At 65.8% G+C, this 21748-nt stretch overlaps 3 protein-coding genes across 8 annotated transcripts; 2 read left to right on the top strand and 1 right to left on the bottom strand.

The window, feature by feature from the left end:
• The first annotated feature begins 784 nt into the window (after positions 1 to 784).
• On the top strand, positions 785 to 5658 carry PNKP (polynucleotide kinase 3'-phosphatase). The gene is made up of 16 exons (XM_075016331.1): positions 785 to 1082; positions 1188 to 1234; positions 1451 to 1900; positions 2129 to 2208; positions 3023 to 3080; positions 3185 to 3292; positions 3522 to 3593; positions 3664 to 3712; positions 3990 to 4060; positions 4469 to 4561; positions 4647 to 4743; positions 4834 to 4895; positions 4981 to 5090; positions 5201 to 5288; positions 5363 to 5418; positions 5499 to 5658. The coding sequence occupies exons 1-16, from the start codon at positions 956 to 958 to the stop codon at positions 5617 to 5619; spliced, it is 1689 nt and encodes a 562-aa protein (XP_074872432.1). The 5' UTR covers positions 785 to 955; the 3' UTR covers positions 5620 to 5658.
• Positions 5659 to 5693: 35 nt separating this feature from the next.
• On the bottom strand, positions 5694 to 15149 carry MED25 (mediator complex subunit 25). 4 transcript variants are annotated; one of them, XM_075016326.1, is made up of 19 exons: positions 14972 to 15149; positions 14081 to 14126; positions 13630 to 13754; positions 13210 to 13308; positions 12901 to 13021; positions 12420 to 12576; positions 11821 to 11951; positions 11628 to 11721; positions 11290 to 11486; positions 10532 to 10654; positions 10108 to 10193; positions 9485 to 9542; positions 9299 to 9406; positions 8837 to 9025; positions 8482 to 8589; positions 8247 to 8309; positions 7943 to 8143; positions 6036 to 6216; positions 5694 to 5925 (listed from the first exon to the last, which is right to left on the bottom strand). In XM_075016326.1, the coding sequence occupies exons 1-19, from the start codon at positions 15109 to 15111 to the stop codon at positions 5822 to 5824; spliced, it is 2331 nt and encodes a 776-aa protein (XP_074872427.1). In that variant the 5' UTR covers positions 15112 to 15149; the 3' UTR covers positions 5694 to 5821. The 4 variants fall into 4 exon arrangements, with proteins under 4 accessions (XP_074872427.1, XP_074872430.1, XP_074872431.1 ...); XM_075016329.1 differs by having other exon boundaries at positions 8837 to 8953; XM_075016330.1 differs by having other exon boundaries at positions 8837 to 8950.
• Positions 15150 to 15574: 425 nt separating this feature from the next.
• FUZ (fuzzy planar cell polarity protein) lies at positions 15575 to 21696 on the top strand. Of its 3 annotated transcripts, XM_075016443.1 has the most exons (11): positions 15577 to 15755; positions 16116 to 16237; positions 16396 to 16480; positions 19312 to 19380; positions 19721 to 19825; positions 19941 to 20138; positions 20242 to 20337; positions 20413 to 20507; positions 20594 to 20664; positions 20751 to 20837; positions 20920 to 21696. In XM_075016443.1, the coding sequence occupies exons 1-11, from the start codon at positions 15657 to 15659 to the stop codon at positions 21120 to 21122; spliced, it is 1230 nt and encodes a 409-aa protein (XP_074872544.1). In that variant the 5' UTR covers positions 15577 to 15656; the 3' UTR covers positions 21123 to 21696. The 3 variants fall into 3 exon arrangements, with proteins under 3 accessions (XP_074872546.1, XP_074872545.1, XP_074872544.1); XM_075016445.1 differs by lacking the exon at positions 20242 to 20337 and having other exon boundaries at positions 15575 to 15755; XM_075016444.1 differs by lacking the exon at positions 20751 to 20837 and having other exon boundaries at positions 15575 to 15755.
• The last annotated feature ends 52 nt before the right edge of the window (positions 21697 to 21748 follow it).

Raw genomic sequence — 21748 nt, 5'->3', positions numbered from 1 at the left:
CTGCAAACAGGTGGCCGGGCAGCCAGAGTCGGACCGTAAAACTCACATGCCACTGACAGGGAATAAAATCCTCTCCCCTGCCCCCCGGCGAGGGGGCAGGAGCTGCAAGAGTCGTGTGGCACAAGCTGGCTGGAGGATCACTTTGGGCGCAGGAGGGCGGGACACAGAGTGAGGGCCCAGAGGCCCAATCCAGGGGTGCAATGGGGAGCCCCCAGACACCCCAAAAGGGGCCTGGACAAACTCCCCAAGGGAGGCAGCTAAGGTGCAACCTCACTGTCAGCCCCCAGGGCCCAACGTGCCCTGAGATGTAATTACTGCATGGGGGGGAGAGGGGCCTGGCCCACGAGGCTCAGGGCCAGGCTGAACACACCCAACCCCCGTGGTGCCCAGGACCTGGCTGCCCCCCACCTCCTGGCACCGAATGTCCCCCATCCTGTGCCCCCGCCCGGGCTCTGTGTGCCCCCCATTCCCTCAGGCAGGCGCCAGCCTCAGGGGCCCAACGCTTCTGGCCCCAGATCCAGCACCCCCAAACGTGCCCCCAAACTCCTGTCCCCCCAAACTCCTGCCCCACCCCAAACGTGCCCCCAAAGCCTGGGTTTCCCCCGCCCCTACGCCCCTCTAACACCGGCGCCCCGCCCGGTGGGGGTCACTGGGGTTAGGAGGAGGCCCCGCCCCCGTCCCCTCCCTAGGACCGAAAGTTCCCCGGAACCTGCGGCGAGGAATCGCGCACGCAGGTGCCCGACGGGCGGAAGTGGCGGTTGCACGGGCCGGAAGCGGAAGTTTTCTCCGGTCTTTGACAAGGTCCCGGCCCGCGGGAATCCCCCGAGTCCCCCCGCCCCCGCCCCCGCCCCCGCCGCGATCCTACTTCCGGCTCGGGGTCGGGCGGGGGCCCGGGGGCTGGGATCGGGATCGGGATCGGGATCGGGATCGGTCAGCCCCCGCCCCCGCCCCCGCCATGCAGTGCTGGCTGGAGCGCCGGGACGCGCAGCTCGAGCCGGTGGCGCTGCCCGACGGGGTCCCGGTGGTGCTGGGCCGGGGGCCCCTCACGCGCGTGGCCGACAGGAAGTGCTCCCGGAAGCAAGGTGGGTCCCGCCCCCCCCGGCCCTTTGCCAGGCCCCGGCCGCGGGGGCAGCGGTCTGGGGAGGCGCCGGTTCCCCATTTACTCACCCGCCTCCCCCCCGTTGCAGTGGAGCTGCTGGCGGACTACAAGCACCGGGCTGTGAGAGTCACGCAGGTGAGGGGTGAGCTCCGCGCGGGGCGGCGATACGGGGCTCCGAGCCCGGCTGGAGGTGCAGCACCTCTGGGGAGGAGCCTGGGGGCTGGTTGCGCGAGGACCGTTTCCCTAGCGCTGAGGTGCAGCCCCGTGGCTCTGGGCTGGTGTGGGCGGGACCCCGGGCACCGAGGTGCAGCCCCCCGGGGGCCCTCTCCTGCACTCAGCCCTGTTTTGCAGCGGGGCGTGAACCCCACCACGGTGGAGGAGCTGCAGCTGGGGCCGGGCGACAGCAGCACACTGCAGGAGGGGCAGACGCTGTGGCTGGTGAACGGATGCTATCCCTACACCCTGCGCTTCCTGCCCGCCCCCCGCCGCAGCCTGCAGGATGTCTCCAGCCCCAAGCGCTGCCACCCGGCCGGCGGCGAGGAAGCACCTGCCCCCAAGAGGCTGAAGGCCCCCAGCTCCTCCGCAGAGGAGGAGGAGGAGGAGGAGGAGGAGGACCTGGCGGTTGTCGCAAAACTGCACCAGCTACAGGAGACGGCAGCCAGCGCTGAGCAGGCAAAGGCTGGGGTGCCCCACCCGCCCCATGGGGACCCCTCGGCGCTGCTGCCTCACCCCAGGGACTCCTGGGAGGAGCATGGCAAGCTGCTGCTCTTCACCAAGGAGGGGGTGGTGCCCAGCGCCAAGGTAGGACTGAGCCTGGCAGCTGGGCCCAGAGTGGGGAGGGTCCATAGCACTGGGGGGGCGGCACAGGGTGGGGGGCAGAGGATGGATCCATTGCTGACATGGTGGGGGGGTGGATGGGTGTACCACTCACGAGGGGCATAGAATGGCAGTTAAGTGGGCCCACTGACGCGATGAGGGGTGGTTGAGTCCTTTGCAATTATGGGGGGCGGTTCCCCATTTTCTCTGCAGGTCGCTGGATTTGACCTGGATGGAACCATCATCACGACTAAGTCAGGGAAGGTTTTTCGTGAGCAAAGAGCCCGGGCCAGGTTAGCCAGGTCGGGAGCACAGGCTGGGGCGGGGGGCTGCAGGGCGGGAGTGAGGGGCACCAGCAGGGCGGGGGGCTGCAGGGTCGGGAGTGAGGGGCACTGCCAGGGCTGAGGGCGGGGGGCTGCGGGGCGGGAGTGAGGGGCACTGCCAGGGCTGAGGGCGGGGGGCTGCGGGGCGGGAGTGAGGGGCACTGCCAGGGCTGAGGGTGAGGGGCTGCAGGTCGGGAGTGAGGGGCACTGCCAGGGCTGAGGGTGAGGGGCTGCAGGGCGGGAGTGAGGGGCACTGCCAGGGCTGAGGGCGGGGGGCTGCGGGGCGGGAGTGAGGGGCACTGCCAGGGCTGAGGGTGAGGGGCACTGCCAGGGCTGAGGGCGGGGGGCTGCGGGGCGGGAGTGAGGGGCACTGCCAGGGCTGAGGGTGAGGGGCTGCAGGGCGGGAGTGAGGGGCACTGCCAGGGCTGAGGGCGGGGGGCTGCAGGGCGGGAGTGAGGGGCACTGCCAGGGCTGAGGGTGAGGGGCACTGCCAGGGCTGAGGGCGGGGGGCTGCAGGGCGGGAGTGAGGGGCACTGCCAGGGCTGAGGGTGGGGGGCTGCAGGGCGGGAGTGAGGGGCACTGCCAGGGCTGAGGGTGAGGGGCTGCAGGGCGGGGGTGAGGGGCACTGCCAGGGCTGAGGGTGGGGGGCTGCAGGGCGGGAGTGAGGGGCACTGCCAGGGCTGAGGGTGAGGGGCTGCGGGGCGGGAGTGAGGGGCACCGGCAGGGCTGAGGGTGGGGGGCTGTGGGAGCTGCTTTTGGGGGTAACCCCGTGTCTCCCCTCTAGGATTTTGTGCTCTGAAGTTCCCCGGAAGCTGAAGCAGCTGCAGATGGAGGGGTATAAGGTTTGTTCTCCCCACTGTGGGCCCCCCCCCCCCCCCGCTGGTCTCTGACCTCCTGTGCTCCCTGTCCCCCAGCAAGTCCTTGACCACCTCTGCCCCCCCTCCAGCTTGTGATCTTCACCAACCAGATGGGGATCAGCAAGGGGCGCCTGCGCCCCGAGGTCTTCAAGGCGAAGGTGGAGGCTGTGTTGGAGCGCCTGGGGGTTCCCATGCAGGTAGGGGTGGTGGCAGGGCCTGAACTGGGCCCCTGGGGGGCTGGGAGCAGGGCACTGGGGCCCAGGAGAGATTTGGGTAGCCCAGCTGGTGAGCAGCACGCCAGCAGCAGGCGTTTTGGGGAGGGGAGGGGGTCCCTACTTAGAACCCCTCACTGGCTGCATGTGCCCCAGTGGGGCAGGGGTGGAGTCCACCCTGCCTCAGAATGTGACCCCCCATTGTGCCCCCCAGGTGTTCGTGGCGACTGGTTCTGGGATTTACCGCAAACCCCTGCTGGGCATGTGGGAGCATCTCTGCGAGAAGGTACTGGGGGGCGAGGGTGGGGGGGGGGTCAGCCCCCGTTCACCCCATGTCTGACCTCTGCTCTCCGCAGGCGAACGGCGCCGTGGCAGTGACCCTGCAGAGCTGCATCTACGTGGGAGGTAAGCCGGGTGCTCCCTGGCACGGGGCCCAGCCCCCTCGGCTCCGCCTGGTGGGGGGTGGGACCTCTCCCTGGGGGTCCAGCAACTTCCCGGGGCTGCAGTGCAGAGCCTCCAGCTGGCTCCCCGCCCTGCCCCTGACTCCTCCCTGCTGGAGGTCTCACCTGGCCCCCCCACCACATGGGGACTGACAGCCCCACTTCCTTGCGCGGCGCACTGGGGCCTGCGCCCGTCCAGCTAGCGGGGCGCCGGGCTCCCCTCGCTCCCCCTTCTCTTTCAGATGCGGCTGGGCGGCCCCCCGCCTGGGCCCCTGGGCACAAGAAAAAGGATTTCTCCTGCAGTGACCGGCTGGTACGCCCCTGCTGGGCCCCCCAGCTCTCCCCAGACCCCCTGTTCTCTGCTGCCCCCCCAGACCCCCCGTTCTCTGCTGCACCCCCACCAACCACTGCCCCCCGACCCCCCATTCTCTGCTGCACCCCCACCAACCACTGCCCCCCAGACCCCACGTTCTTTGCTATGCCCCCACCAAGCCAGCTCTCCCCACACCCCCTTCTGCTGCGCCCCCACCAACTGCTGCCCCCCAGCTCTCCCCAGACCCCCCGTTCTCTGCTGCACCCCCACCAACTGCTGCCCGCCCAGCCCAGCCCTCTCCACTGACTCTCCCCTCTTTTCCCCGGCCTTTCGCTCCAGGCCGGCCCCAGCCACAATCCCCCCAGCTCCCTCCACCCTGTGCCCCTAACCCCAACTCTTCTCCCCCAGTTTGCCCTGAATGCAGGACTGCCATTCCACACCCCAGAGGAGTTTTTCCTGGACTGGGCACCTGCCCCCTACCAGCTGCCGCCCTTTGACCCGGTGAGTGCCCCCCTCCTTGCCGGGCCCCCAGCTGCAGGGGTTGGTCCCTTGCTGGGCTCTGTTTAACCCTCATCTCTCTTGGCAGCGGGAGCTGGATTCCCAGGGACGTCTCTATGATCCCCCCGACGCTCCCCTGGTGTCCCCCACGCCTGAGCTGGTGGTGGCTGTGGGCTTCCCTGCTGGTGAGTGACCCCCCCCATCCCCCTACCCCAGTGCTGACTCTCCCATCCCCCCAGCATTGACCCCCCTCCACCCTTCCTGTCCCCCCACAGCTGGCAAGTCGACCTTCCTGAAGCAGCACCTGGTGCCAGCTGGCTACGTCTACGCCAACCGGGTAAGCGGGGAGCCTGCCCTGCCCCCACGGGCTGGGCTTGTGCTGCCCCTTCACTGACACCCCCCCCCACCCGCCCTCGCCGCAGGACACGCTGGGGTCGTGGCAGAAGTGTGTGGAGCTCTGCGTGGCAGCTCTGCGCCAGGGGAAGAGCGCAGCCGTGGACAACACCAACCCTGACCCTGAGTCACGCCGCAGGTAGGGGGGCCCTGAGCTTGGGGGCAGGAGAGACTCCCCCCCCCCCCCCCCCCTCCCCCCCCCACATCTCCTCCCCATCTCTCCTGCCTGCCTCCCTCCCTCCTTTCCAGGTACATCGAGTGTGCCCAGGACGCCGGGGTCCCCTGCCGCTGCTTCCGCTTCACCACCACCCTGGAGCAGGCCAAGCACAACAACCGGGTGAGTCTGTCTGTCTGTCTGCCTGGGCCTGGGACCACCCCATCCCCCCCCTGACAGGAGCTTTTTGGTTCCAGTTCCGGGAGCTGACAGGCACTGGCCATGTCGCTGACATCGTCCTGACCAGCTACCGGTGAGTGCCGGGGCACTGCTGGGGGGCAGCTTGCGCCGGGGGTGGGGGCTGCCCCTTTAAGCTCCTGTCTCCTCCCCCAGGACCAAGTTCGTGGAGCCGGCACTGAGCGAGGGCTTCACCCAGATCCTGCGGGTTCACTTCGTGCCGCGGTTCGCCGACGCTGGCCAGGCTGCACTCTACCGCCTGTTCTCAGAGGGCTGAGCCCCCAATAAAGAGCAGGGCCCCCTCCTGCTGGCTCCACCCCTGCTGCAGCTAAGAGACTGATTAGGGGTGGGGGGAAGACAGCCTTGCAAGGACTGCCCCCCCCCCTCCCCCCAGCACTGCTGCAGAGAGAGCGAGGGCCAAGCCAGCTGGGGGTACAGAAGGTTTATTGACGGGGGGGGGGGGGGGCTGGTCCCCACTCTCAGATCAGGTCCATCAGGATGTCATCCTCCATGACACTGGGGGCCTGGACAGGCTGCAGGCCGGGCTGGGGGCCACGGGGCCCAGGCGGCAGAAGCATCTGGCCTGGGGAGAAGAGACAAGGCACAGTGGGACCCCTCACCCGTACTGCGCTGCAGCCACCGCTGGGGTGCGTCAAGGGGCCGGGAGCCGTTCAGAACCCGCACTCCCCTTACCTGGCAGTGGAGCCCGCGGCCCCATCTGGGCTGGCCACTGCTGCCCTGGGACCTGGTGCATGAGTGGTTGTCCTGGGAGCTGCAACGGCTGCTGCCCCATGGGCTGGTGGGGTAGGAGCCCCTGGGACGCCTGCTGCAGGTGGTGCAAAGGCTGCTGGGACTGCGGCACACCAGCCTGGGGCTGGGAACAAACCAGAGAGGAGAGGATTGAGGCAGCTGCACAGCCCCCCACCAGGGGTGGGACGGGGCAACTTGAGGCCCTGGGTTAGTGGCATGGTCCCTGCTGCCACCTTAAGTCCCACTGGTGCATTGTGGTGAGGGGGGCCCACCGGTGCCCTCTTTGTTCCCCAAGGAACAGGACAAGGCAGGAGCCTGGCCCATTTGAACAGGACCTGGGGGCAGAAGGTGATTAGCTGGGGCTGGGGCCCCTTGGCTCAGATGGGATCATGCTGACAAGTGTTCCTCTCGCCTAATAAACCTGCTCTCCCTCCTGAGCGAGTTCCTCCTGCCTGCGAAGGGGGGCAGGGCCTGGGCACCCCACACTCAGTGGCAGCTGGTGGCAGTAGTGGGATGAGCAGCACCCATGGAAGTTTTCACCGACAGTAAGCGCAACTAGGGTACAGGAGGAAAAAGGGGAGCCCCCAGACCCACATGTGCTGACAGGCAGTGATGTGCAATCCCCAGATGAGGAGGGGTCACTCCTGGCACCTGTGGGAATGGATCCCTTCCGGCCATGTGGGGAGCTGTGTGGATTGGCCTAGGAGCCTGCAACCCCACACAGCAACTGCTCTGTGACGCTGCAGCACCGGGACATGAACCGAGACTCAAGGAGCAGCACGAGCCGGCGCTGGTGGAACCGAGGGCCAAGGAACAGCGGCGGTGGGGGGCAGAGCCCCGCCCTGCCTGGAGCTCTGATAGGAACGTCCTGGACCCAGTTACGGAGTGGGCAGAAGCCGGTGATCTGCACCGGCTGGATCCCGCAGACGTGCTCTGGGGTGGGGGTGCGAGCAGGGGGCTGTGAACCCTTCAGACCAGCCCCACTCCCGCTGCACCAGTTCCAGTTGCCCCTGCAGGGTGTCGGAAAAGGGCCCGGCCTTCGCGGAAGGCCCCTGGGGAGACCTACGAGGAGCCGCCCGGGCAGGGCAGGGCCCAGACCAGAGGAACAGGCTGAGGTGCTGGTGCAGGAGGGCTCTGCCCCGACTTGAGAACATGGCTGTGGGACTGGAGGCTGGGCGGGGGGAGAGCAGCCCCCTGAGGAGCCCCACCAGAGCTGGCCCCTTCGCGCTGTGGGCAGAGGGGCCCCAAACAGGCGCATTGCCCCATTTCTCAGCCTCGGGGGTAACTGGGTGGGGCCCAACTGCAGGAGGGGGCGCCCGTTTGCCCTCAGCCGGGGAGCAGGCGGATCCCTGGGCCAGCTCCTCGGGGGCCGGACGTGCCAGGCTCGGTGTACGGGTGGGCGTGGGGCAGCCCCTGCAGTGTGAGCACCTCCCTCCCCTCGGAAGGTGGCTGGCAGGAAGGCTGGGGGGGCGTCTGGGACCTGACGCTGGCCCAGGCACAGTTCCTGATGCCCACTGGAGCTGGCTGCAGCCCTCGGGGGGGGCCCTGCCTGTCCTGCTTGTGAACCCAGTGCCCTGGCGTTCGCCGCAGCCCGGAATCCCACTGCCCCCCGTGTTCCCCGGGGAGAAGGAGTGGCCTGGCCAGTTTGAATGGGAACAGGCAGGGGAAGGCCTGCGCTGGGCTGGGGCTTAAGACCCAGCTAGGGACCCCTCTGGGCCCCACTCCCCAGGCAGGACAGTGCTGAGGTAGCCAGTTGTTGTCTGTCACCCAATTAACGTGCCGGTGCCCAGGGGTGGGGGGGGAATTACAGGAGCTGTGGGGACAAGGCCAGGCTGGGGGGTGTTACTCACCGGCTGCTGGCTGAGCAGGAGGCTGCGGAGCTGGGGGTTGGCGCCTGGGTTCTGGGGGCGCAGCAGGGCCCCCCCCTGTGTGGGCTGTGGCCCAGTCTGGGGGGGCCCGGGGGCAGGGGGCGGTTGGGGGGCAGCTGGAGCCGCCTGCTGCTGCTGAGTGGCTGCGGCCGCCTGCTGCTGCTGCTGCACCCGGAGCTGCAACTGAGAATTGGGCAGGGGGGGGGTGTCAGCCAATTCCCAGCCCCATGGTGGGGACCCCTCCCCCCAGGCCCTGGGGACAAGCGCCCCAGCCCCCGAAACTCACCATGCTCTGTTGCCGCTGTGCGTCGTCCATGATGGCGACCGGGGCCATGGCGGGGTTCACTTGCTGGCAGAGATGGGGAAGGGGTGAAAGTGGGGGGGATGCACCCCCAAACCCCACCGGGTCCCCACAGCCCAGCACAACCACCAGCTGCCCCAGTTCCTGCCTGGAACCCTTCCCCTGCACCCAGCATGCTGCCTCCCCCACCCCCCTCCTGGGCCTGAAGCTCCCCCCTTACCTGCTGCTGCCCACCCTGTGCACCTGGCAGGGCCCCTGGCTGCTTGGGCAGGAAGGGCGGCTGGGCAGTGGGCACAGGGGCGGTGCCTAGGCCCTGGGAGCCCCCCAGCTGCAGGGAGAAAGGAAAGAAGCTGCTCAGAGGTGCAGTGGCTGGTGGGGGGGGGGTGGTGAGCACCACCTGGCAGACACCACAGCCGGTGGGGAGAGAACTGGGGGAGGGGAGGGTGATTACAGTGCAGGGCAGGGGCCTGAGCCCAGGCCAGACAGTGAGGGGTGGGGCTGAGAGGTGCCGGGGCAGGTGGGGGGCTGGGGGGGCTCCAGGGGATCAGGTTGGGGGGCCTGCGGGGGGCCCTTACACTGCGCTGTTGCTCCATCTTCTGCTGCTGCACCTGCTTGTGGTTGGTGATGACCTGGCGGATGCCGTTGACGAAGCCGCTCTGGTCGTAGGGGATCAGCCCCATAAAGATCTTCTTCTTGGAGGAGTAGAGCAGCATCAGCACCCGGACCTCGCAGGGCGCCGTGTGGGGGAAGTGCACGCAGCCCGCCTGGGGGCCGGAGGGGCAGAGCATCAGGCCACGCCCTGATGACTCCGCCCCTGCGCAGGCTCCCCCCCCCAAGCCCCAACCCACCCCAGGGGCCTCTCGCCTTTCCCACCCAGCTGTGGAGGACTCTGAGGGCCGCAGCCCAGGGATGTGGGGGGGGGGTCCCAGGGGAAGGGGGGTTGGGGGGTCCCGGGTAAGGGGGCTGGGGAAAGGGAGTCCCAGGGGATAGGGGGTCCCAGGGAATGAGGTCCTGGGGAAGGGGGGTCCCCGCCTTACGAAGCCGTTGCCCATGATGCGATAAAGCCCCTTGAGAGACTCCAGGTCCTTGTTGGTGAAGTGGAACTGGACCATGCGGGAATTGCGGAACAGGGGGCCCAGTGTGGTCTGTGGGGAGACGCGGGGTTAGACACGCCCCCCCCCCCACCAGCAGTGGGGGCAGAGGCCCCACCCCCACCCCCTTACCAGCAACTGCTGCGGGATCAGCTGCATGATCAGCTTCTGGGGCCACTGGTCTGTTTTCCTGGGGGTGGGGAGGGGGGAGCTCAGTGACTGAGGAAAGGAGCCACTGGCCACCCCTCCCTCCCCCTCTACATCCCCAGCTGCACCCCTCCCTCCTGGTCACCCCCCCGCTGCACCCCTCCCTCCCCCCCTACATCCCCAGCTGCACCCCTCCCTCCTGGTCACCCCCCCCGCTGCACCCCTCCCTCCCCCTCTACATCCCCCACTGCACCCCTCCCTCCTGGTCACCCCCCCAGCTGCACCCCTCCCTCCCCCCCTACATCCCCAGCTGCACCCCTCCCTCCTGGTCACCCCCCCAGCTGCACCCCTCCCTCCCCCTCTACATCCCCCACTGCACCCCTCCCTCCTGGTCACCCCCCCCCGCTGCACCCCTCCCTCCCCCCCTACATCCCCCGCTGCACCCCTCCCTCCTGGTCAACCCCCCGCTGCACCCCTCCCTCCCCCTCTACATCCCCCGCTGCACCCCTCCCTCCTGGTCACACCCCCCCCCAGCTGTGCCCCTCCCTCCTGGTCACACCCCCCCCCCCAGCTGTGCCCCTCTTGGGCCGCACGCCCCCAGCACTCACAGGTTCTCCCCGGGGTTGACATAGACCTGGCACGGCAGCGACCGGGTCAGCTTGGTGCTAGAGTCCACCGAGGCCGGTTTGGGCTTCTGCAGAGATTGGGGGCTCAGGGGGCTGCACCAGAACCCCCTGCCCCCCAGGACTGCTAGGGAGGGACACATGGGGCAGCCACCACATGACCACACACCTGCAGCCCCAGGCAGGGCCATCCTGTGGCAAATGGAAGGGAGTTGTCCCAGGCCCCACACTCCCTGTGGCCCGGAGCAGAGCCATGTCTCCCAGAGGCAGGAACCGAGACAGGGCTGGGGACAGGCTGCAGCGGGACCCTGGGCTGTGACCTCCTCGCAACCAGCATTGGGGGGCACATGACCCTTCACAGACCCTCCCCCCATCGCACCTCTCCCACACTCCAGCAATGGGGCCTCACCTCCTGCCACTCCAGCACTCCGTTCCAGGCCAGCACCTTGTTGGTGACCGACTGCTGGGCCCCAGGCAGCTGGGGAGCTGCTGGGGGGGCCACACTCACACTGCTGGGGGCCACGCTGCTTGGCTGGGGGAGAAGAGCATGGTCAGACCGGGCCCAGGCACACAGGGCTGTCCCCAGGCGCCCCATCCCCTGCCCCAGGCCAGGCCGTGACATCGTATGCCACACGGAGACGCCGGGGGGGGTGGTGGTGTTCGGCCCCATGCCAGGGGGAGGCTGCTGGCTGCTCCAATGCGGGAGAGAGCGTGATGTAGTGGGGGATGTGTGTGCATATGTGGGGGGGGCTCACGGAGGGTGTGGGGCTCTTGCTGAAGGTAACCGAGGGGACCAGGTGACACCCCTGGGCTGCAGATGAAGGAGGAGGTGGAGCCTCAGGGGGTTGAATTGGAACTGGGGAGCAGTGAGTCTGGGCTGGGAGAGAGAGACAAAGGAGGGGACAAGGCCCAGCCCTAGTGACCCCTGGGGGCCTCCTCTCCCCAGCATAGACTGGACGGGCTGTCCCTGCCGGCTGCACTGGCCCCTCTGTACGACGCTGTGTCCTGTCGGCTAATAAACCCACTGGGCTCCTGCACAGCGAGTATTGCTCCTGCCTGTGGTTGGGAGGGCAGAGCCTGGGGACCCCTGAGCCCCATTTCAGAGGGGATCCCACGGGCCAGGTGCAGTCTGGGCCTCAGGGGGAGCTCCCGCAGGACCCCACATACCAAGGCGGGGGCCCCAGGCGGCGGGGGCGGCTGACCAGGCGGCTGGGCCAGCAGGCTGGACCCAGTGGTGACGGTGGAGACCAAGCTGGGCTGGGAGGCAGGCGGCAGCTTGGAGGCCATGGCCGGGCCGGAGCCAGCGGGCAGCTGCGCTGTGGGCGCCTGGCTGAAGGGCGTCTGCAGGGGGTTCAGCGGGGAGACTGGGGGGGGGAGGGGAAAGCAATTAACTCCCCTCAAAGCCCCCCCCGCGAGACCCCCGGCCCCTCACCCCAAACCTCCCAAGCCCGGCCAAGGGCCCTGCCCAAGAGGTCTCCTCCCCTGCACCCCGCCCCGGCACTCACAGCGGGCGGCCATGCTGGCTTTCTGGTGCTTGGCAGCCTCCACGGCCGACTGCGCAGCAGCCTGGGCAGCGTTGAGGGAGCTGGGCTGGGGGACCTGTCGAGGGGTCCGGAGTGAGATGGGCGGGGGATCCCCCTCCAGCCCAGCCCAGCCCAGCGCACCGGGCCAGGCCGGGCCGGGATCCCCCCAACGTACCTGGTAGGGCTGGGAGGCGGGCGGCAGGGGCTGCTGGGGGGCCGGCGGGTGCTGGGGGGGCGCTGGGGGCAGCTGGGGTGGGGGCACAACCTGTTTGGGTTGGACAGTGCCAGAGGCTGCACTGCCACCTACTGGAGGAGAGGAAACAGGTCAGCAGGGGGGAGGGGCGACCCCGACATGACCTCTGCCCCCCCTGCACACCCAGGGAGAACCTCTGTGGGGGAGGGGTGACCCCAACATGACCTCTCCCCCCCCCCCGCACACCCAAAGAGAACCTCCGTGGGGGAGGGGCGACCCCGACGTGACCTCTGCCCTCCCACTCCCATTCCTGGCTCCCCCCAGCCGGCCGCCCTGCAGGGTTTTCTGTCCCTGGGCCCTGGCGCTCTGCTGCCGGGACCCTGCTGGGCCAGGGGCTGGATCTGTGCCGGGCAGCAGCCGTGCCCCAGGAGGGCCGTCACAGGCGGGATTGGAGCCTCTTGGCCAGTTCTCTGCACCGCAGCCACCCAGCTGCCTGCGCTCCCCCGGGGCTGGCCAGGCTACGGCAGCCCCACACCGGCCCTCTGCACCCCAGCCCTGCGGTGTCCCCCGCCCGCCCCTACCCGGCAGCACCATGCCGCGGATGAGGATCATGTGCCGGGGATCCTGGCTGAAGTCCTTGGGCTGGGTCTCCATCATGCCACTGGGCACGGCCTTGTCGAAGAGCGTCCGCAGCGCCGGCAGCTTCCGCGGCGACACCACCGAGAAGTGGATCCCTCGCTGGGGTGGGGAGGGCCAGGGTGAGGGCCAAGGGCCCAGCGATGGGCTCCCCCCAGCCCTCCCGGAGCCAGGGAGGGAACCCAGGCTTCCGGCTCCCAGATCTGCCTCCCCAGCCCCTGGAGCCCCCATTGCCCCCCAGCACGGGGCAGAGAACCCAGGCGTCCGGCTCCCAGATCTGCCTCCCCAGCCCCTGGAGCCCCCATTGCCCCCCAGCACGGGGCAGAGAACCCAGGCGTCTGGCTCCCAGATCTGCCTCCCCAGCCCCTGGAGCCCCATTTCCCCCCACAACTGGGGAGAGAACCCAGGCGTCCGGCTCCCCCTCACCTCTCCGATCTTCTGCACCAGGTTCTCGGTGGTGTAGCCGGAGTACGTGGTGCTCTCCACGGCCGGCAGCAGGTAGGGGGGCGAGTTGCAGATCAGGATGCAGATTTTGTGGGTCTGGCCTCTGTGGGGGCAGGGCGGGAGACTCCCTGTCCCAGCAGGCCAGGCCTTGGCCCAGGCACATGCTGGAAGCTGGGGAACGGCCCCAGACCCAACCCAGAGCCCAGATCTGCCCCCGGGGTGGGACCCTCCCCTCCCCTCCCACGGGGCCGGGACTGCTCCCTCCAGGACCTTGGCACTCCCCACACTCACATCTGCTCCCTCATCTTCTTGAAGTCGTCGAAGAGCTGCAGGGCTGTGCTGAGCCCCTCGGCAATGAGGCTGCAGCTTTCACCGCCGCCCCCCACAAACCTGGTCAGGAGGAAAACGGAGCTGACGGGTGGGGGGCACCAGGCCACAGCTTTCCTGTGGCTGGGCACGGAACCTACAAGGCCGGACTCCCAGATCCCCCACTCCAACCACTAGACCCTACTCCCCTCCCACAGCCAGAGAGAGAACCCAGGAGTCCTGCCTCCCAGCTCTGCCCCCTGCTTGTATCCACTAGAGCCCATTCCCCTCCCAGGGCCCCCAAAGGAACCAGGCATCTTGGCTGGGCTCTAAGGAGCTGCTTCCCCATGAGCAGCACAGCAGCTCCCTCCCTCCCAGGCCCAGGAAGGGCCCAGCCCCACTCACTGGATGCTGTCCAGCCAGGTGAGGAACTCGTAGGCGCTGCTGGTGGGTGCGTGGCACTGCACGTAGGACTCCGGGGCACAGTCCACCGTGTTGAAGACTACCAGGCTGTACTGTGTGCCGCCGTACTGCCAGGGAGAGGGGGTGAGGCAGAGACCCAGGTGCCCCCAGTAGGGAACCTGCAGGGGAGCCTGTTGCTCTCCCACCCCCTACTGAATGCTGGGGACGCAGGGGAGTTCCCCACAAACCTGCCCTACCCCCACTAACCCTGAGCACCCGAAGGCAGCCTAGGAAGAGACTGTGGGTAGCCCACAAGCCAGCCCAGCCTCCCTCCAGCTCCACCACATGGGCAACCCCAGTTCTACTTTGTCTGGGGGTGGGTGTTGAGGGGCTCCCCAGACCCCCCCCAAATTCCACTCTGGTGGGATGGGCCCTGATCCCCCAGAGCACTCACATCTCCCCCGAAGTCAGTCTCAGCTGGGGGACCGCCATTGAAGTACCTGCAGGGACAGAGCAGAGGGGCCCATCAAAGCTCAGAGGGGACCTGGGGAGGCCATATATGCACACCTGGGGTGGGGCTGACTGTGCTCAGCTATGGGGTGTGGGGAGGAGGCTACCTGGGGCCAAGAGGGGCACAGCCTGCCCAGCTTGGAATATGAACAGGGTTCCCCCAGCTAGAGCCCCAGAAGGAGTAAGGGGATGTTGGGGCTGGGAGGGGTGGGGGGGGTAGCAGGAGACAAGACACACTGGGGTGGGGGCTCCCAGGGGATTTCTGTGACAAGGGGGGGCGGTTCCCCGGAGGAGACAGGGTGGGAGGGTTCCCATGGTGGAGGGAGCTCCAGGCAGATGGGGGTGGGGTGTGGTGGGGGGGTGTTTGGTGGGTCCCCATGACAGGAGTGGGGGGCTCCCAAGGGGTTCCCATGATGGAGGAGTAGAGGGTTCTCGGGGGGGGGGGGGGGGAGAGACACGGTGAGGGATTCCCAGGGGGGGTCCCGTGACAGGTGTGGGGGGGGTCCCGAGCGTCCCATAACAGGGTGGTGAGATCAGGTTGGGGGGTCATGACAAGGTGGGGGGTTCGGGGGGTTCCCATGATGGAGTGGGGTGTCCCCGGGGTGGGGGGTCCCATGACAGGGTGAGGGAGTCCTGCGGTGGGCGGCTCGGGGGGGGGGGGTCCTGGCGGGGGGGTGGTCCCGGCGGGGGGTCCCTGGGGGGGTCCTGGCGGGGGGGTGGTCCCGGCGGGGGGTCCCGGGGGGGGGTCCTGGCGGGGGGGTGGTCCCGGCGGGGGGTCCCGGGGGGGGTCCTGGCGGGGGGGTGGTCCCGGCGGGGGGTCCCGGGGCGGACGCACTCGATGGCGGGCAGCAGGTAGTGTTTGCGCAGCGCCTCGAAGTAGGGCCCCAGGTTGGCGGTGCCCTCGATGACGAACACGACGTCAGCCACCATCCCGGGCACGGCCGGCGCGGGCAGCTCCTGCCCCGGCACCACCATCGCCCTGCGGGACACGCACCGCCACGGACCGCCCCCACCCCCGCCCCCGCCAGCCCCTACTTCCGGCCCCGCCCGCACCGGAAGTGGCTCGTTCGTCTCCGCCCGGGCCCCGCCGTCACCTTGGTAACAGCGCCCTCGCTCCCAGCAGGCCCCGGGCTCAAGCATGGCCGCGGCGAGGGGCTGAGGCGTTGCGGGCGGCGCGAGCGGGGCTGGGGGGGTCTGGGACGGCCTGGGGGAGGGGCGGAGACGGGGAGCCTTGAGAAAGCGGGGCCAGTCTGGGAGTGGGGGGACTCGACCGAGGCGTAGCCCTGGGAGGGGCGGGGCTTGTCCGGGGCGGGGCCCTGGGTGGGCGGAGCCTGAGAAGGGCGGGGCCTGTCTGGGGAGTGGTCCTGGGAGGGGCGGGGCCTGTCTGAGAGGGGCGGGGCTTGTCCGGGGCGTGGCCCTGGGGTGGGCTGGGCGTGTGGGGCACCAGGCACCTCCCTCCCCCCCAGACTCGTGGGTAGCTGGGGCTGGGCCCTGCTGGAGAGCGGGGGACTGGGGGCGCCATGGGGGAGGACGAGGGCTCCATCACCCTGCTCTGCCTCACTGCCAGCAGCGGGGTCCCCCTGTTCTGCCGCAGCAGGGGGACGCCCTCCAAGCACCAGGTGAGGTCCCTGACCCTCCCCGTGGCGTGGGGCTGCTGTTCCCTGACCCCAGACTTGGGGGGGGGGGGTTGTCTGAAGGAATGAGATCAGGTTGTGGGGGGGGCTGAGCTGTGTGCCCCAAGAAACATACCCACTCCCAAAAGCTAATCACTGAGAGTCAGGAGTCCTGCCTCCAGCCTCCCCATCCTGCTCTAACCCACTAGACCTACTCCTCCCCCCACCCCAACAGAACCCAGGAGTCCTGGCTCCCAGCCCCCACTGCTCTAACCTGCTCAACCTCCCACCCTGCACCCCAAGGCAGTGATGGCTCCCGGCTGCCTTATTCCCATTCCCTTTGCGTGACCCCCTTTCTCTCCCCAGCTGCCCTTCTCCGTGATCGGCTCTCTGAATGGGGTGCATATGTTTGGGGCAAACCTGGACGTTTTGCTGGCGGCCACCTGCACTGCAAATACCCGTGTGGCGTGGAGGGTCTTCCACAACAGGTCAGGGGGCAGTAGGATGGCGGGGGCAGGCTGAGGGCTGTGGACGTCTGGTAGCAGGAGACGCTGACCCTCTGGGGTGTGGCTGCCCCAAGGCGGGGGTGTGTGTGAATAGGGAGCAAGTACCTCCATGACCCCCAGCATCACCCCAACTTTTCCAGCATCACCCTCATTGTCCTGTCATCGGAGGAAGGAGCCAGTGACTTCACCCTGGGGCGCCTACTGGACAATGCCTTCAGCACCATGGTAAGCCTCTGCCCCCCCCCCAGAACCCCCAGCCCTGCATGTGCCCCCCAACTCTGGAATGAGAACAATCAGAGGGACACTCCAATAAGAAGAGCCACACTGGGGCAGACCAAAGGTCCATCTACCCCAGTATCCTACTTGCCAACAGCAGCCAACGTCAGGTGTCCCAGAGGGAATAAACAAAATACGGAATCATCACGTGACCGCTGCCCTGATACCCATTCTGGCTTCTGGCAGAGCCTAGGGGCACTGTTCCTACCCATCCTCCTTAATAACCATCGATGTTCTCCTTGAACTTATCCAGTTCTTTCTGAGCCCTCTTGTAGTCTTGGCCTTCACAGCTCCCCCTGGTTGGGAGTTCCCCAGGTTGTCTGTGTGAAAAAAGACTTTTCTTTAAGTCGGCTGCTGCTCGCTGTTATTTGGCGACCCCTCGCTTTTGTGTTATGGGAAGGAGCAAGTGACTCTTCTTTGGTCACTTTCTCCATGCCAGCCAGGACTGTACAGACCTCGAGCACACCCCTCGCTTAGTCATCTTTTCCAAGCTGAAAAGTCCCAGTCTTATTAATCTCCCCTCATGGCAGCCGTTCCAAACCTCTAATTATTTTTGTTGCCTTTTCTGAATTTCTTCCGATGCCAAAAGAGAGTTGTTGGTGGGTTTTTTGTTTTTCTTTTTTGGATGAGGCAACTGAACGTGTACACATTACGCGAGACGTGGGTGCACCGTGGAGTTATACAGAGGTGATACGATAGTCTCTGTATTCTCTACCCTTTTCTTAATGATTCTTAGCAGCCTGTTTGGTTTTTTGGCTGCTGCTGCACATTGAGTGGATGTTTTCAGAGATCTGGCCACGATGTTTCCAAGATCCCTGTTGAGTGGTAATAGCTAATTTAGTCCCCATCATACTCTAGCTCCAGGTGGGGTGATGTTTTGCAATGTGCAGTACTTTGCATTTATCGACATTAAAATTCATCTGCCATTTTGCTTAGTCCCCTAGATTTGTGAGACCCTTTTGCAGCACTTTGCAGTTTACTTTGGACTTAACTATCTTGAGCGGTTTAATAACATCTACCAGTTTTACCACCTTACTGTTCACCCCTTTCTCCAGATCATTCATGGATTTGTTGGGTAGGATTGGTCCCAGTCCAGACCTTGGGAACACCTTTCTCCATTCTGAAAACTGACTGTTTACCTTTTATTTCCTTTTTTTAAATCCAGTTATCAATCCATGAGAGGGCCTTCTTTCTTACTCCCTAAACAGCTTACTTTAAAAGCCTTTCAGAAAATCTAAGTACACTATATCCACTTGATCTCCTTTGTTAACAAGCACAAGGGGCTACCCCCAAAGAATTCTAGTAGATTGGTGAGACGTGGTTTTCCTTTACATAAACCATGTTGACTTTTCCCCAACAAATTATGTTCCTCTATGTGTCTGACGGTTCTGTTCTTTACTGTCATTTCAACCAATTGGCCCAATACTGAAGTTAGACTTTCTGGTCTGTAAGTGCCAGGATCATCTTTAGAGTTCTTTTTAAAAACTGGCATCACATTAGGTATGTTCCAATCATTTTATACAGAAGATTTCAAGGCTAGGTTACAAACCACGGTTAATAGTTTTGCAATTTCACATTTGTGTCCTTTCTGAACCCTTGGGTGAACGCCATCTGGTCCTGGTGCCTTACTGATGTTTAGTTCATCAGTTTGTTACCAAACCTCCTCTAATGAAACAAAAAAGCAGTCAAGTAGCACTTTACAGACTAACAAAATAGTGTATTAGGTGAGCTTTTGTGGGACAGACCCACTTCTTCAGACCATAGCCAGACCATTGCCATCTGAAGAAGTGGGTCTGTCCCACGAAAGCTCACTTAATACATTATTTTGTTAGTCTTTAAAGTGGTACTTAACTGCTTTTTTGTTTTGTTAGTATATAGACTGGCACGGCTCCCTCTCTGTTACTCCTCTAGTGACATCTCTATCTGGGACAGTTCCTCAGATTTATCACCCAACAAGAATGGCTCAGGTTTGGGAATTTCCCTCACATCCTCAGCTGTAAAGACTGATGTAAAGAATTAATTTTGTTTCTCCTCAATGACCTCATTGTCCTCAAGTGCGCCTTTGGCATCTCACTTGTCCCATGCCCCACTGATTGTTTCACTGTTTCCCTGCTTCTGACAACACTTAAAAAATTGCTATTACTTTGAGTTTCTGACTAGCTGATTTTCAGGGTCCTTTCTAGCCTTCTGGATTATATTTTTACACTTCATTTGATGAAGTTTCTGCTCCTTGCTGCTTTCCTCACTAGGATCACCTGGGTAGCAGGTGAGAGCAATGTTACAGAGTAGGCTGTACTGCCGGGCGGCGAGAGAGGACAGGCAAACTGCATAAAACTCTAAACCGAATGTTACTCTCCCCTTGGCTCTTGGAGGGCAGGGAGCCCCGGAGATCACAGGGGCTCCAATACCAGAACGTCCAATAAAACCAAGTGTTCAGCCATCCCTACATGGACTGGGAAGAGGTCACCTCAGAATGGGATGCAGCAGCACCTCCCTGACCCCACCAGCCCCTGGGGGGCTGCACCAGCTTGGCTCTGCTGGCACAGTCATCAGTGTGTGGGGAGCAGGCTCCCTGGGGCACTGCCCTGGCCTGGTCCTGCTCAGCAGGGTCCCTCCCTGGAGTCCTTGGGGCACATAGCCAAGGCTGGCATGCGGGGGGGAGAATTGCCCCCCCCAGCAGATCCTGGTTTTGCCTGGTGGGCCCTGGCACATGCCAGCACCGAGATCAGGAATTGCTGTGCAACGGGCTGGGGGCTGACGGGCCTGGGGCCTCCTTCCAGGTGCTGATCCTGGGCCTGGAAGAGCTGGTGAATGTCCGCAACATTGAACGCCTGAAAAAGGACCTGAGGGTAGGTGCAGGGGCTGGGTCCCAAGTGGGGGCCTCTGGGCAGTTGCCCCCAGCTGGTTAGAAGAGCGCCCCCTGCTGGCAGCAGGTGGTAGCTGCGCAGCCCTCGGTGCGTGGAACGAAGTGCATTCCAGGTGGAGAGAGAAATGCAGGAACCGTGGCCCCCCAGGGGGCAGACTGGGACCCCCAGCCTGGACTGTGCTGTGGAGGGGCCTGGGCAGCCCCTCCCACCCTGCACAGGATGGGGAGTGGCCTGGTTATCCTGCTGCCCTGCCTAGGGCTAGATGGGAGGGCATGGCACTGAACCCCCCAGGGCCCCCGGCCTCACCTGCTCCTCCCCCCAGGCCTGCTACAAACTGATCGACAGCTTCCTGGGACCCTTGGAGAAGACGGGGGACCTGACGCAGTGCGTGGAGTGTGTCCCTGTGCCCCATGGCCCCGTCCTGCAGGTGACAGCCCCCCAGACACACCCCCAGCAGGTTCTGCCCCCAGGTTCTCTGGAGAGCGGTAAGGGTGGGGTCTGGATTGGGGCTGCCCCCTTGACCCGTTTCTCCCTGTGCCCAGGAGTGCCTGGAAGCCTTTGCGGGTGCAGCCGAGAGCCGCTTTGGCTGCCTGCTGGCCGGGGGGCGCCTGGCACTGGCCACAGACCCCTGGTGGCAGCTGGCCCCCCAGGAGCTGCTGCTGCTCACCTGGCTGGTGGGTGTGCTGCCCCCACACACCACACGGGACTACCCTGTCTACCTGCCCCACGGCAGCCCCACGGTGAGTGCAGGGCGTGGGGTGGAACAGGGCAGCAGTAGAGAATCGGGGCACTGTGGGGGGCCAGGGATCCCTGTCTGACTCTGCCCCCCATGCCCCACCCCAGGTGCCCCATCGGCTCCTCACCTGCCAGCTGCTGCCCGGCCTGGAGGTCTGTCTGCTGTGTGGGCCCAGCCCTGGCCTGCCCACGGTAGAGAGTGAGGTGGGTGTGTGGGGGGGAAGGGGGGGATAAGGGTTCCCCCCAGCACGTTTAACCCCTTCTCCTCCTCGCCCCCAGCTGGTGCCTCGGTTCTGGAAGCCGCTGCTGGAGCCGCTGCAGGCATGCGTGAGGCCCCCACCCCCCGGTGCCGTGCTGCCCCCCGGAGTCCTGGCGTGAGTGCCCCGGGGCCGGGAGGTGCTGAGGGTGCTCTGGGGCTGCAGCCTGGCCCCTGGCACCCCCAGCTCCGCTTTCCTTGCAGGTTTCTGTTGGTCAATGGAGAACAGAGGAGCAGCCTGAGCTCGGTGCAGCCCCCAGGATCGCGGGGGGAGGGTAGGTGCAGCTCCCAAACCAGCCCAGCATCCCAGGGCAGCTGGGAGCCCCCAGCCTCCTCTCTCAACGTCTCCCCTCCTTCCCAGGCCTGTCCCCCAGGGGCCGTGCCCGGGCCCTGCGCCACTTCTATGCCCTCGTCACTACCTGCTACTTCCCCTGGGAGGGCAGCCCAGGTGAGTGGGGAGGGGAAGGGAGGGGTGTACAGGGCTCAGGCCAGCTTGGGCCTCCCCCACCCTAACCCCCTGTGTCTGGCAGCCCCTTTGCAGGAGCCGTTCCAGGCTGGCTTTCCGCACCGCGCCCAGCACTGCTACGTGGTGAGCGCCACCCACAAGGCCTACGCCATCCACGCCCCCCAGCACCAGCTGTTTCTCCTGCTGGCGCCTAACGTGCCCACCTTCGCCCTCCGCCCCCTTGCTACCCGGGCCCTGCAGCGCCTCACGGAGGACGCCGCCTGCTGAGATGCCAGCCCGGACACCTGGGTTCCACCCCACTCTGATGGGGAACGGGGCAGCCTAGCCCAAGGGGAATTGCTTCCAGCTATTCTGCAGCACTGACCCCAGTGCCTGAGAACAGCCACACGGGGCCAGGCCAGCGGCAGGAGTGCGACTGGCGCAGGCATTTGTGGAGCGAGCCAGCAGGTTGCCCAGGGCAGAACTGCCCCCTGTGGCGGCTGCAGAAACACATCCCTGGCTGTGCTGGGAACTTGCTGGCCGCTCCTGGTCGGCCACCGCCTGAGCGTGGCGAGGAGTGAATAACGCTGACTCTGGCATCCCACTGCTGTCACCCCTGCAGCGCCTGCCTCAGTCTCCCCTCTGCACACCGCCGAGGGAGAGGGAAAAAGGGTTCTCTTAGCCCTGGGCCTGGCTGCTGGGGAAACCAGCCCCTTTGTGGGGACCGAGGGATCCCTCCGCCCAGGCAGACTGAGAAGGTGCGTGGGGGGTTGCTGGGGAGACAGCTCTGGCCTAGGCGCCGGCTGGGGCAGGGCCCAGCAACTCTGAGCTCACAAGTTAAAGCTGGACTTGGCAGTGCTAACAGACTGCGTCACGTGCCCATGTTTTCACCAGGGGGGCAGGGGCAGGGAATG

The sequence above is a fragment of the Carettochelys insculpta genome, chromosome 22 (genome assembly GCF_033958435.1).
Source record: "Carettochelys insculpta isolate YL-2023 chromosome 22, ASM3395843v1, whole genome shotgun sequence".
Classification (NCBI taxonomy): domain Eukaryota; kingdom Metazoa; phylum Chordata; order Testudines; family Carettochelyidae; genus Carettochelys; species Carettochelys insculpta.
The sequence above is the reverse complement of the archived record's forward strand: the minus strand, read 5'-3'. Positions and strand labels throughout refer to the sequence as shown.